General features: G+C 41.5%; 1 protein-coding gene across 11 annotated transcripts in view; it reads right to left on the bottom strand.

Annotated features, from left to right (window-relative positions):
• Window positions 1–14,112, bottom strand: part of DGKI (diacylglycerol kinase iota) — a 453,062-nt gene that overhangs the window by 217,825 nt on the left and 221,125 nt on the right. For all 11 annotated transcript variants that reach the window (XM_073899243.1, XM_073899251.1, XM_025854834.2 and 8 more), the window contains 2 exons: window positions 9,987–10,061; window positions 9,343–9,441 (listed from right to left, as the gene is read on the bottom strand). In XM_073899243.1, the coding sequence (XP_073755344.1) occupies window positions 9,343–9,441; window positions 9,987–10,061 (174 nt within the window). The remainder of the gene's footprint in view (window positions 1–9,342; window positions 9,442–9,986; window positions 10,062–14,112) is intronic.

A 14,112-nucleotide genomic window follows, 5' to 3' on the forward strand; every position in this document is an offset into this window, starting at 1 on the left:
TAGCATGAAGTAGTAGTTAAAATCATGGGCTTTGGCCGCTGATATACAGGTTGAATGTCCAGAGGAGGCCTTTGTCCAACCTGCGTAACTCTGGCCAAGTTCTCCAATTTCAGTAAGCCCAACCTCCTTCTCTTTAATGTGGAGATAAGAATGCCTCATTCACAGACTTGTTGCAAGAATTGTATGCAATCATGTTTGAGGAGCACGTCACAGTGCTTGGCATGCAATTAAGTGCTTACTGAACAGTATCTACAGGTTTTACAGTCACTCAACATAAAAACCCATGTAGGGAAGTTATTAGTCAGTCCATGTCATTTAACATTAATTTTAACTTCACTGTGAAGATTACTTTTATCTTTGCATAATAGGTATGTACTAAGTGTGATTTTACTGAAATAATTTCTCTTAACTGAAGCAAAAGTCTCACAGGCTCCTCATTATTTAGGATAGATACATGTAACTTTCCTAGTTACAGTGTACTTTGACTTTGTTTCAATTTCCATGTCTCTAAGTCAAACAGTTCTCACATGAACATTTTTGGAATGTTTTAAGTAATTTATAACTGGCATTTGTAGAACTGATCATCATGGAAAACACAAGGCAGTTCTGGAGATCATTTCTTTTCTTTTCTTTTATTTATTTATTTGTCAGAGAGAGAGCATGCCAGGCAGAGGAAGAAGCAGGCTCCCTGTTGAGCGAGGAGCCCGATGCGGGACTCGATCCCAGGACCCCTGGATCATGACCAGAGCCGAGGCAGGCAGACGCGTAGCCAACGGAGCCACCCAGGCGCCCCTGGAGATCATTTCTTAACAGTGAACTGAGCAAAGAAGAAATGAAAGAAGGATCATTTCATTAAGCAGCATCAAAAGAGCTTTAAAACTGCGTAGGGTGCCCCATTTTAGGTCATTATCAGCCACAGCAAATGACGTTTGATCAGTTGGGCAGTGCTTATAGCTTATATTAATAGTTCCCTTATTAGCTATCCTGAGTGCTCTTCCTTAAAATATTCCTAAGTTTGTACACCTACTATGCTGTATCTGAGAGTCATCCCAGGACAGCAGAAATAGCCTGGTATTTGAGTCAGTAATAACGTGGGTGTTCTCATTAGGTGATCGTGAGCATTTATAATCCTGCAGAAATCCAGCATATTAAATAGGAGGGCAACATCTATGTTCCAGGGGCATAATGAGAATTAAATGAATCAGTAACAGTTATGGATCTAACACAGTATGTGGCGCAAAATAGGCCTTTGTAAAGGTTAGTCCCTTTCTTTGTTGCTCCTTGTTAATCTATTCAGTAAATTGCACTTGAGGGCGTGAGGGCTAAAGTGTAGCTTGTAATTATCACATTGTTATGCCAGTTGTTACAGGGCCCAATGCAGGTCTTTTTTTCCACATTTCATCCAAACCTGTAATTTAAAAGTTCTGCTTTATCATGTGCTTGCTATAAATTTAGGAATAACAGTCTATCCTTAATTATTACAACTAATCCTTCAATTTCACAAAATGACATATTTTGCTTCCTATAAAATTCAGACATAGATTTGGATACATAATACTAACTAAATACTGGATCATTCTCTTCCCATACTGTGCCTTGCTATCAAGTCAGTTGCGGGTTATGTCAAGTAATCTTTGATGCATAATTGGTAACACCAGAGTCATTTTAATGACCGATTTATAAAAAAATTTCCCACTGACTTGCTCGAAAATTAATTTTTCAGTTTTAAATTCCTAGAGCAATATGAATGGTTAATGTTCATTACTCCTTTCCATTTCTGGCCACAGCTGAATGCTCGTCTCAATTTCAGCTTCTACGATGCCTATGATACCAGGGAACGGACACCTTTCAAAAAATAAAAGGCATTTACAGGTGGTTTTTCCTAAACTAAAATTTCTCCAAAAGGTTTGAGTGACCACACCATTTTGGTTTTGCTCCTTTTAAGTGTGTGTTCATGGTGATGCCCAATCATCTACATTTTTCCTTTGGAGGAAGGGGAATTCAGGTTGGCAAGTTCTAAGTTGCACCATCTCCAGGAGGCCCCATCGGCACCGCAGCCTATTGGAAGAATGCCCTCGGAGCTGTGCAGGGGTAACGCGCAAAACCATACACGTCAGAATGTAATCAGAGGTTACATTCAGGTGTGAGAGAATTATTTCTTTTATAATGAGTCTTTCTAAAATATATGCATTAGCAAGACCGGCAAGGGTCCCTGAAAAGTACTGCATTGTTTTAAATCCATCATGGCGGGTGGAGAAAAAAAAGGTGGTCCAACACATTGAAGTCAGTTCTCTTACGTCTGCTGTGACCTTTAGGATGAGCTACTTTAAGGCTTAGGTAATTCATTCAATAGAATTGAATGGCTTGAGAAATGCCAATTCACCAGGAAAAGAGTCATTTCTTTCTCACTGACAGGAGGAAACCAACTCAGACAGGGGCACCTGGGTGGCTCAGTCGTTAGGTGTCTGCCTTCAGCTCAGGTCGTGATCCCAGGGTCCTGGGATGGAGCCTCACATCTGGCTCCCTGCTCGGCAGGAAGCCTGCTTCTCCCTCTCCCACTCCTCCTGCTTGTGTTCCCTCTCTCGCTGTGTCTCTTCTGTCAAATGAATAAATAAAATCTTTAAAAAAATAAATAAATAAACCGACTGAGACATTTACACAGCTAGAGAGTCCCAAACATGCTCGTTGTTGTCACCGGCCACATGCCAAATCTCAAAGCTGAGTTTTTTTTGTTTTTGTTTTTGTTTGTAGGCTATTGTGCCAGTTTGTTTCTTCCTGCTTTCTCCTCCCTGCTCCCGTCATACACCTGCCTTTCCCCCTCGCTTTCACTCCCTCTCTGGGCATGCAAAGAGCAAGCCACTATGTTAAGCTACATCCGGGACTACAAAGATAAAGGACATGAAACCGCCTTAGAGTTCATCAAGATTTAGGAGGAAAGAAAGACACAATGTTTAAAGAACATTGAACATAGAGTCCTCAGTTGCTTTCATGTTAAGGTCCTATGGCTAGTGAGCAGGAAAGGAGGTGCAGGGTCCATGGGCTAGAACTTTCAGCTTTGGGCTTTTGTCAACCTCAAGTCTAGGTTACTTGGGGTTTTTGGTTTGTTTGTTTTATTTTATTCTTGAGAAAAGCTGCAACTTCTCTGCAAAAGTATTCTACTTTTCTCTAAATGGAAAAAATAGGCTGCATGTCAATTCTAACACACTCCAGGAGGGTTCTCGTACACACAGTTGTAGCTATATCACCTCATTGACTATTGAACCTGTTAAGATATTGTGAGATTGGGTATTCCTGTGGAGTGAGGAATAGGTTCTTTCTGGCTCCAGGTGTTGGGGAACAGGCTGGGAGAGGAGAAAACAATTTCCCAGAAAACAGGTAGATTGTTCTAGAGGGAAATAAACAGGATTCATCAACTTACCTACTAGGTGCCAGACACCCTGTTGGGTGGGGAGAGAGAGAGATGGGCAAAACAGGGAAGATCCTGCTCTCCAGAGGAAGTTCTAGGCATTATGCATAAAAGAAAATACGATAATAACTTGGGGGTATGCAGAGTCAATAAAGAATGAATCAGCTCCACGAGCTTATCAGTCTTCATCAAAGCCTTGTAACTCTTCGATAGCCTGAAACATGCTGGTGGGTTACTGAGCAAGCCTCAGTTTATGTCACAGAGGGATTATCTAGATCATGGCAAAAGCTGCTAGGAAAGTCCCGAGGAAAATAAAAGCTAGTGAAAGGAAGAGATTAAGAAATAATTACTTCAAACGGGCTTCAAACAACCCCAAAGGAATACCTAATTTACTTAAAAACACATATTAGGCTCCTACTCTGTACACATGGGTACACTCAGGAAGCTCAGAAAGAGGCAAATACAAAATGAATGAGTCCACTAAAGATGGTTAATGCCATTGCGGAGGTACCTACTGAGCAGTAAGAGTGGCCGGAGGAGACACTCTAAGCCCCAGTTTGGGGATTAGATGAAGGCATCCCATATGTGATATCTGAACTGTTTCTTGGAAGACGAGTAAAGTTAACCATTTCTTTACACGTGGAGAAGAGAATGATGAGGCACCAGACGTGTCAGGGGGACACTGTGTCCTGTTTAGTCTCTGAACCGTGAGGCAGGAGCGGTGGGACACAAAACTGAGTTGTGGATTAAGTTGCTAAGGGGCCTGGGCTTTGTTTTACAGGAAATGAGAGTCACTGAAATGTTTTAATCAGGGGAAGCCAGACTGACATTTTGATGTATCAGTCTGGCTATAAACTAAGAAGCTAGAAGGCCCTAGACCTATCAAAGGAGGTGGGGCCTTGGGGGAAGTGGAGCCCTCGTGAATGGGATTAGTGCCCTTATAAAAGGGACCCCAAAGAGCCCCCTCATTGCTTCTGCCACATGAAGACACAGTGAGCGGACACAGTGAGAGACGGCGCTCCGTGAACCCGGAAGTGGAACCTTACCAGCTCCCCTATCTGCCGGTGCCTTGATCGTGGGCTTCCCAGACCCCAGAACTGTAAGGAATAAATTCCTGTTATTAAACCATCTGGTCTCTGGTATTCAGTGAGAGCAGCCTGAGTAGAGTAAGACAGCTGCCTGCCCCCCACACTTCCACCAGTGTTATAACCGAGAAAAGGGACTTTCCACAGATTTGTTGTTTTGTTGTTTTCATTCCATCTGGTGAGGTTGGCCTGACAAGAAGATCTTGAGCGTGGACTTTGACGTGTGTGATCATCTGCTGCCTGACCTTCTGCCCTCTCCCTAGCCTATTCTAGGCATTGGGAGCCTAAAATTTTATCCAAACATCCTGATTCTTGATTTATCCCCAAGTTGTACATCACAGAATACCATTGAGGTTTTTTGCTCAAGTATTTAGAAAGTCTGGGGACTCAAACATTTGAAGTTATTGACTTTTATCTCCTTCTGCCACCTTGGTGGACTTGTCCCTGTCTTAGGAGGGGTGGCCCTGGGGTGACGGTGCATAGATCCAGCCATGGGATGGTGGTGAACTCAGCGAGAGCCTGCCCACAAATTGGACACCCCCTTCCTCTTGCCATCTACTGATAAAGCCCCTGGGAAGTCAGATGCAACTCATGCCACCCCTCAACCCTGGATTTCACATTGAACAGTGTGAAAAGCCAGGGTCCGGACCCCCCAACTGTCAGGACTGACAAGTTAGAATCACTCTAGGGGTCAGAACACCTGCTTAACCCTGAACATACAACCTAAGTTCCTGGAAATGAAGTCCTGAGAGGGAGCCTTCAGGAGAGATCGTGTGAAAAGTCGGAAATATCGAGAGATATCAGAAGTGTCTATAAGACTCAGGGAGAAAGATGCTAATGAGTCAGGGACATCCAAGAAAAACACTTAAGTTCTGAAGTTAGAGCGGAGGTTAAGTCATATAAGGGAGGGTGGCTATTTCTCGAATCCTCAGGTTTTCAAACACAGAGGAGGGGCCTGTACTGGTATAAACTCTATCTCCCAGGTATTACATCTTCTCCACAGGAGGAGAAACTCGAAGTTGATCTTGTGGTCCCTGATTCCAGTTCCTGTTCCCCCAAAAAGAGCACTGCCAACCTATAAAACTTTCAAAACACCCACTATCATCTCCACCTTAAGTGATGGAAGAACAGAGACAATTATTGTGAAATAACTGTTTAAAACAAATTATTGTTTAAAAGGTACATAGAAGCAGTTCCAAATGTTTTCATCTCAATGTACTCCTGAAAAGTGTTGGAAAATTTCTACATACGAGAAAAATACTGTTTTTTAAAAAGCTATAGGTATTTTTCTTGCCAGAAGGTGGCGATAGAGTCTAGCTATTTACTTAAGAGAAGCCCAAGCAAGTTTAAATAAAAGTTTGGTAGGCGAGAATTCTACCACTGAGTTTGAAGCCTAGGCTTCAAATAAGGAGTGCTTTCTATCTCCCAAAGATAAGCAAAATAAATCAGTCATTAAAAGGCAAAAAACAGGATTGAACAACAACAGCAGTGAAGTACTTCTAGTCAGCCCTTGCTAATCAGAGTGTGGTCTTTGAGTTGCAATAACAGTCACCTGGGAGCTTGTTAGAAAAGCAGAATCTCACTGAACATAATTTAAAAAACAAAAAACACTTGCTGAATCTATAGAGTACCAATGGCAGGATCTAATTCATGATTGCAAGAAGCATCCAACCTGGGAAGGCACCTTTATTGAATGACACCATCCAACAGCACATTTAATAAGCTCAAAGACAAACAACTGATTTAATGAATGAGCTTGACTCTTCACCCTTGAGTTTAGGAAAACATGGATGTTAAAAAAAGAAAAGAAAAGAAAAGCAGAATCTCACGGAACATAATTTAAAAAACAAAAAACACTTGCCGAATCTATAGGGTACCAATGGCAGGATCTAATTCATGATTGCAAGAGGCATCCAACCTGGGAAAGCACCTTTATTGAATGACACCATCCAACAGCACATTTAATAAGCTCAAAGACAAACAGCTGATTTAATGAATGAGCTTAACTTGACTCTTCACCCTTGAGTTGTATGAAAACATGGACGTTAAAAAAAAAAAAAAGAAAAGCAGAATCTCAGGGCCACCTTCCTGGGGTTCATTTGCCCTGTTTTCACTGCCATCCTTAGTCCTCCTTTGACCCTTTAGTCTCAGTGAAGGTCGGGCAGGGGAGGGGGCAAAATTATGGAGGAAACAAGATTCAAGGGAGCCAAGGAGTGAGAAACTTCCACAGTTCACCCTCCGACTCTCCATCACACAGAATCTCCCCTCTTCTGCAGTGTTAAGGGCATAGACAGCTGCAGCACAGGAAAAGGGGGGCCCTCACAGAGGAATTAGGTCATCTATGACCACGATCCTTCCCTACTCCATACAACTGGGAATCAAGCTGTGCCTTCCTAAGGAGACCGGTTTGAATGATTGCAATTATACATAGGTATTTGGATATCTTTAAAGTTTCTCAACATTTCATACTGTGCCTAGAAGCAATGCTCTTTATTAGGCTTAGTAAAGAATTCTATTTTATAAAGAAAGTATATAGAAATGTAAAATTACACAATATTCATTTTGATTTGGTTAGTCATACTTCTGAGAATCCTAGATATTCTAGAAGTAATCTCATAAGCCAAAATGCATAAAATGAGAGCAAATCATTAAAGCCTTTTGTGTCTAATAACTGGGCATTTTTAATTTGAATATCTCACAGTCACTTCCAGTACCTCAAACACATCTCAACTTCTTTTCCAAAATAATTCTTCCCTTTCCTGAATTCTTATCAGTAATGAAGCCACTGTCCAGATAATCTGCTGTAAAACCCTGATTGCTTATTATACAATTCTTTGTTCACTTCTATAGCCCACGTACTAGAAATCACAGGTTGAAAGGTGCAGCCCCAGGTATTATGGAGCCTGTTTCTTAGCAGAACCCCCATAGAACACTTACATTGCAACTCACAAAATACAGGTTTTGTGTAAATAGCTCCCAGGTGCTATGGGAGCACAGCGGACAGTGTGATTCATTTTGAGAAATGGTTCCAAGCCTTAAAGGATGAACAGGAGTTTGCCACCGAGAGAGAAGGAAAGGGGCACTGCTCTCCCAGCTTTCTCTCTCTGCATAAATAAGTAGTGTCCATCTTCAATTCAGCCATTTCCATGACACCACCTTCTTACCACTACCACTGCTCTGAAATTCCAGAGCAGTCTCGATTTGATCCACTCAATTTAGAACTCACATATAATTAATGTTGCTTGATTTATTTTTCCCATTTGCCCCTTTGGTGTCATTAACAGGATGTCCTCAGAAAATTTACTTAAGCTTTCTTGTTTTCTATTTAGAGCAATAGGAAACAACATCAGATCATCTCTGAAGTCCCTGGCATTACTAATTTACACAGAGATCCCAACAAAAATGGGTTCCATCTTTACTGGCCTGTCTGCTCCTGAAATCTACAAGTTTCTAAAGGCTCTAGGAAAAAGGCTTATGATTTAATGAGTGCATCTTCTAGAATGACCCTCATGATAAAATATACTGGGAATTAGCATGTGATACTCAAGTGGTCAAAATCAATGGAGTCCACTGCATCAGCTTTGCTCCGTTCTGTGGTCCCCAAATACACCTCCAACCCTCACTAGGCTCTAGGGAGACCAGACCTAGGGAGTGACTATGGTTCAGGGCACACTGAACCTCACTCCCAAAAAGCCCCTCTAGTGACAGTCTCAGGATCACCATCATTACAATATCGCCAACATCACTCACCAACTTAAAAAAGCAGGATGCTGAAAATAGATTTTCCGCTCATGGCACATTTCTTTTCCCTGTTCTCTTCAACGTTAAAGATTTTTAACACAGCAAACTATCAAGAATTTTAAAGAAAGAAATGGAGAGAAAATATTTTCTATAAATCACAAGCTCTCCTAAGAGAAGCTTTATTGTAATTAATCCATTCTGGAAAAATGCCCCTTATGCTTGGTAGTAAGAACATCAGTCCTAATTATACGACTCCCCTCCTTATGTGGAGTTAACTAGACAGCTTCAAATCTGTCATTGTTAAGTGTGAAACTTCAAAGAATCTCACCTCAAAATGTAAAATGTGCACTTAGTGGACAGAGAAAATATTTTATCATTTATTCTCACATGAAGATAGAGAAAAATCAAAGCCAAAGAAGAGTATGGATAAGAAGCCTCAGGGTAGGAACAGAAGGTTATGAGGAGACAAAGACCTAGATTCCAGAACAAATTCTGTCCTTTAAAGAGCTCTGTCACTTCAGGTATGTCATTATCCTTGAGTGTTGTTAGGCTGTTACTTTCTCCTCAAATGAGGTCGTGATTAATTATGCTACAAGATTTGGGCTCAGACCAAATGAAACATTTAGAAGGTGATATTTTTGATAGCGTTGGTGGCATCTGTTGTTAATGATCATTGGGAATGATGAGTCATTGTTCTCGCTTTGCTCTGAGGATAGGGATGAAAGCAGTCAGGTCTAACTTACAAGGGGAAGCCATAAAGAGAAGTCCATAAAGAGCTTCCTAACAGTTAAGAGTTAAGAAACTCTGAAACATATTAACTAAGAGATTTTGGGATGACCTTTTTTGAAAATCTGGAAGGAAAAGGTCAGCATTTTTGGAGTGCCCCTGGTATAGTCTTGCTTGGAAGCTGAGGGTTAAATCATAAGACCTCTAGGTTTTGCCTAACCTTGCAGTATATAAGGCTATGCCCTACATCAATAACCCGGTCCCTGAGAAACTGGTTGTCTTTCGATGCTTGGGGTTCTAGGTGGTGCCATTTTAATCGGTGTTGGGGACTGTTTGCAAGAAAGCACTGAGGCTTCCAACTTAAACTCATGAAAAATGACTTACCTGGTTGCCTCCACTCTTGGGGTTCACAAACACAAGCAAGGGTTTCATGAGAGGAGAAGAGATAGGTTTTATCACAAAAGGACGACCTTTGTTTTCCTGCTAAAAGAAGAAAGCAACACCATTGAGACATCCATCCATGACTTGGACAGGTAGCCCAAAAGCGATGGAAGGGAGAAACTATCAACACCCCACCACCGGTAACCCTTGATCCCCCCAAATAAAAAAGCTACATCTTGTTTCACAGGGCTTACTCTTTGAAAGATAGTCCAGATAATGTTTAGAAGAAAGGATCTCAAGCTATAATTTGCCTTGGAGGATAAGCCATGTTTTGTGTTTTTTTTAATTTTATTCTGTATGCTCTGAGCATTCTAGAAATGTGAGGTCTTCATCTTCATCATCTTTGGGATAATACTTCCATGGACGAGTGCAAATGCTCTCTGATCCTGAAGTAGCAGGAGGTTATACATATACACATTTTCCAGAGATAGAAAGGAATTCCAGTGCGTGGTTTGAGTGTAGTGAAGGAGGGAAAGGGGGTTGAAAATTTATCAGGAAAAGAAGCTTGGGCCAGATCAAATCACCCCGAGGTGACTACGGTCAGGAGGATGTAGCTGCTTACTGGGACAGAGTCCTGAAACACTTACTTCAGTCCCTCTTTTACTGGCTTTTCTTTTAAAGCTTGTCCTCTTCTTCTTCCGGTTTGAAGCCTTCAGCGAGTTCTGTAGGGAAAGAAGGAAACAGTGAGCTCAGAGGCAGACAGCCCCCGAACTTCCCATGCAGACCCATGTAGGAAATGAGGGCAGCGCATGCTGTTCCCCCGCATGCTTCTCATGCTTTGACACTTCCAAGCCACTGTTCATGGGTAAGCCACAGACAGAAACCAGTCGAGTGCTTCAGAGTGAGCGACCGACTCCCCACCACACGGAGAGGCAGGGAGTTAGAACCCTGGAGGCTCTCATGGACTCACATAACAACACAAGTTATACCTGCCAACCCTCCCAGTAAAAATGGAAGAATCCCAAATTCTCTGAGGGGCTCCAGTCTCCCGCCCAACCAGGTCCGTCTCCCGCCCAACCAAGTTCAAGTTCATCTCCTGCAATGGAGATCACCTATGTGGAAATGTAAAAAAGGAGGCCATTTTTCATGTTTTTCTTTTCTTTCTTTTTTTTTTTTCTGTTTACTTTTTTTGGTAATGACCTTTCTACTAATAGTCATAAAGTGGCTTGACCCCTGTGGAACATTATGATCCAACTATCCTATCAGCCCTGGTGGCTAGGTTTTAAAATGCAGAGATAAGACTCACTTTGTTACTTATATTAGTAGAGGTCTTTCTCTAAAGACCTATTGGTTTAAAAAGCCTTCCCTCCCCCGGTAGCCTTGATTTGTTCTTCTCATAGATGTGCCTCCAACTGTGGAACACAGTGACCCGAAATTTACTTTCCCTGTTTTTCTCTTTCTAGGAATTTTATGGACCACAACTTTGTGATTACTTCAACTAACCATTTACTCTTAATATATGATACAGATGCTTTGAGAAGAACCTCTCTTAGGGGACAGTCACAACTCACTGGTTTAATTAGTTGAGAGTCAATAATTAATTAGATTGCCATCTTCACAAAGGCAAGATGTTACTATCACATCATAGATGTTTAACAAAGTGTTGAAAGCCTGAAACACAGAACGCTTAACTTAAAAGTTTATATAAGCATATACACATGCATTGCTTGAGCAGATAAAGATTTCCAAACAGTTTCAAGAAACTTACATATCTATTCTTTTAGGTTGCTGCGTGTTTTTTCTTACCTCATTCAAAATAAATCTTAGTCTCGAGTACATATATTAACACATTCAAATTAGCAAGATTGAAACTTTTTAACTTTTGATTTTACTTTCATTTGGACCATAAAAACGTATGTTGCTCTGTAGCCGGTGCTCATCAAGGATGAAGGAAACTTTCTTGAACCACCATTTGTCCGAAAGCCTTCTTCCCCCATCAGATTAAAGGAGTTTTCAGGTTCTGAGTCTCACCAGAAGAGAGAAATCCAGAAGCTCAGAAGCTCATGGCTGCTCTAGACCCCAGGTTATTTCTTACCACTCACTGTGGACTATACTTCTCCTACAAAAAGATTTCCAAGTTTCTGAATTCCTCTTTAAATTGGTTTATTACCATGTTCCACTTCGGGGGAAAACTTTTGCATTATTAAAGTATTTCCTACGTGTGAACTACTTTGTTTAAAAGGGAAGAAAAACTACCTGGAAACTGCAAACACTTAATCAGCCAAATGTCCCAAGAATAATGTTAGAAACTCTTAGGATGGCAATTAATGATACTGAGTGGTTCTCAACCCATCACTACACGTTGGCCTCACCCAGAGCTCTTTTAAAAATGCGAATAGGTGGACCCCCGAAAATTCTTTGTTTGGAGTGAGGCCCAGGCAATGGTACTTTTTAAAAGCTCCCCAGGCAATTCTAGTGTGCAGCCAGAGTTGAGAGCCTCTGAACTCAGAGGGAAATGTGAGGGAACGTACATACTGCACGAAAGCATCATTTCAATGGGATAAGGAGCATGAGCTATGGAGTCGGACACACTGGGTGGTAATTCTGGGTCTTCCCGTTACGAGATCTGTGACCTTGGCCAAGTCAGTCAAGCTTTTGAAATAACAGTTTCTTAATTTTAAGATGAAGGTGATAATACCTACCTCACAGGATAGTTGTGAAGTTAAAAGGAGGAAAGGTATGTGAAGCAGTTAGCTTGGTCTCGGCCCATGATAAGCGCTTCCATAAACGTTAGTTGCTTCGTTCACAGCTGTATATCCCCAGCACCGAGCACCAATGCCTGGCCCATAGTATGCGCTCAAATCATTGTTGAAATGAATCACAACACTTACTAAGTCCTTCCTGATTCTGGAAAGGATCTTTTGGAAGTGAATGCTTGTCTCCTAACTTTTTTGTTGTTTTAGTTCATTTATTGCCAAGAGCCATGCAGGGAGCCAAGTGCTTTCAGGAACACACGATAGGCCTCGGTTCCTGGCAGGACTCGATAACTAAGCTCTAAGAGATAGTCTAATGGATCGGGCTAAGATCGTTCCCTAAACTTGCCTGATCACAGAAATCCCAGTTCTTTCAGGCAATTCTGCTGATCAAGCATGTTTGGGAAACAGAGTTAGAAAAGCACATCCAAAGAAGGCTTGATGTCTGAAAACAGAGCAGGCAAGAAACTCAACTCTAATAGGGAACAGACATACAAAATGGCCTTTTCACACAGATGTAGCAAATACAAAGGCTTCTGAGCCTCATGGAGCTCAATGCCCTTGAGGTCTTCCTCATCTTACAGAACAAGAAGAGGGCTCAGATGAAGCACGGTGGTTGACTTACAGTCCCTGGATGCTTCTATGTGAGCTCGGAGTAAGCTTACAGCCCTATAGTCAAATAGCAAAAGATAAGCAGTATGGGATTTCACAGCACACCTCAAAATTATCGAGGCTTCCTTCTGTTCATGTGTAAATATGTATATTGGTCTCAACACAGAACTCCTTTTAGAAGGTATCATTATCCAGTGAGGAACAGATGGATGTGGAAGCAGATTTGGGTTGTGTTTCAGCCATGACAAGACGAGTCAGCTAGTCTTGCTAATCTAAGATATTGCTCAGCCTAGCTGGGTCAGTCTTGTTGTGAGAATTAAAAGAGCATGCTTTTCAAGAACATGAAAATTATTCCAAGAAGTTATTTTGTAGACTTGCTGTGGTATTATTCAAGAAACCGTTAATAATACTTGTGCTGTGTTCTACAACAGAGCATCCCTGTTATCAAGGGCAGCTAACTCAGTCATACAAAGGGTTTGCTTAGCAAGTTGAACACCATCCCAACAGTGAAATGTTGTACCCTCATGTGGATCTTTGCATTTTTCAGACTCTAACAACATTTGCCCCCTGTTCATTTTGTGCCCACTGTTATGTTCAAGTCCTAAGAATAGATAAAGGCCTTCTGTTTTTTTGGACCAGGTATTGGGCAGTACTACTTTAATACAGAAATAATCCTACCAAGAAAGTCTCTATCATCGTCAGGACCCCTTCCTGGGCTGTTTAAAAAAAATGCCTATGGGTAAATCACTCAACTGGGAATAAAACTTAACTACTTCTTAATACTCTTTAGGGCTTTTCCCAGGTTATGGGATCACAAAGGACTGGTATAACAACAGCTCTAAAGAGAAGATATCTCACACTCCATCATCCCAAATGAAGCCTTCCCCCATCGTATACCGGAAAAAACTCTGATGGGTAGTAGGAGAGGCATGGACTTCGTCTACTAGTGAGTGTTCTCATGCTGCCCTGCTCTAGCTGCACCACTGGGACAAAAGTTCTGAGGATAGGCAAGCAGAGAAATAAAGAAAACTACTTCCAAAAGATAAGGACAGGGTCTCTGCCATTTCTCAGGCATATTTGGTTAAATCATAGCAAGTACTGCCTAACCTTTAGAATTGACCAAAGGAAATGGCTGGATCAATTTTGAGAGATATGGTTGAGCCTAGCTATTATATATCCTGGGTCTCCAGCATTTTCACATTATCCAATCATAAGGAATAAGGACTAACATGGAGAGAGCCCACACGGGCTAGGAAGGAGTTGATTGCAGCATTTTTTATAAGTAGACTATTAGAACCAATATAAACCTCCACCAGTAGGGAATTGGCTAAATAAACTGTAACAAACTTATAGTATGGAATACACACACACACACACACACACACACACACACACACACACACACACA

The sequence above is a fragment of the Callorhinus ursinus genome, unplaced genomic scaffold, assembly GCF_003265705.2.
Source record: "Callorhinus ursinus isolate GAN/ISIS: 27379988/994484 unplaced genomic scaffold, GSC_fseal_2.0 scaffold12, whole genome shotgun sequence".
NCBI classification, from domain to species: domain Eukaryota; kingdom Metazoa; phylum Chordata; class Mammalia; order Carnivora; family Otariidae; genus Callorhinus; species Callorhinus ursinus.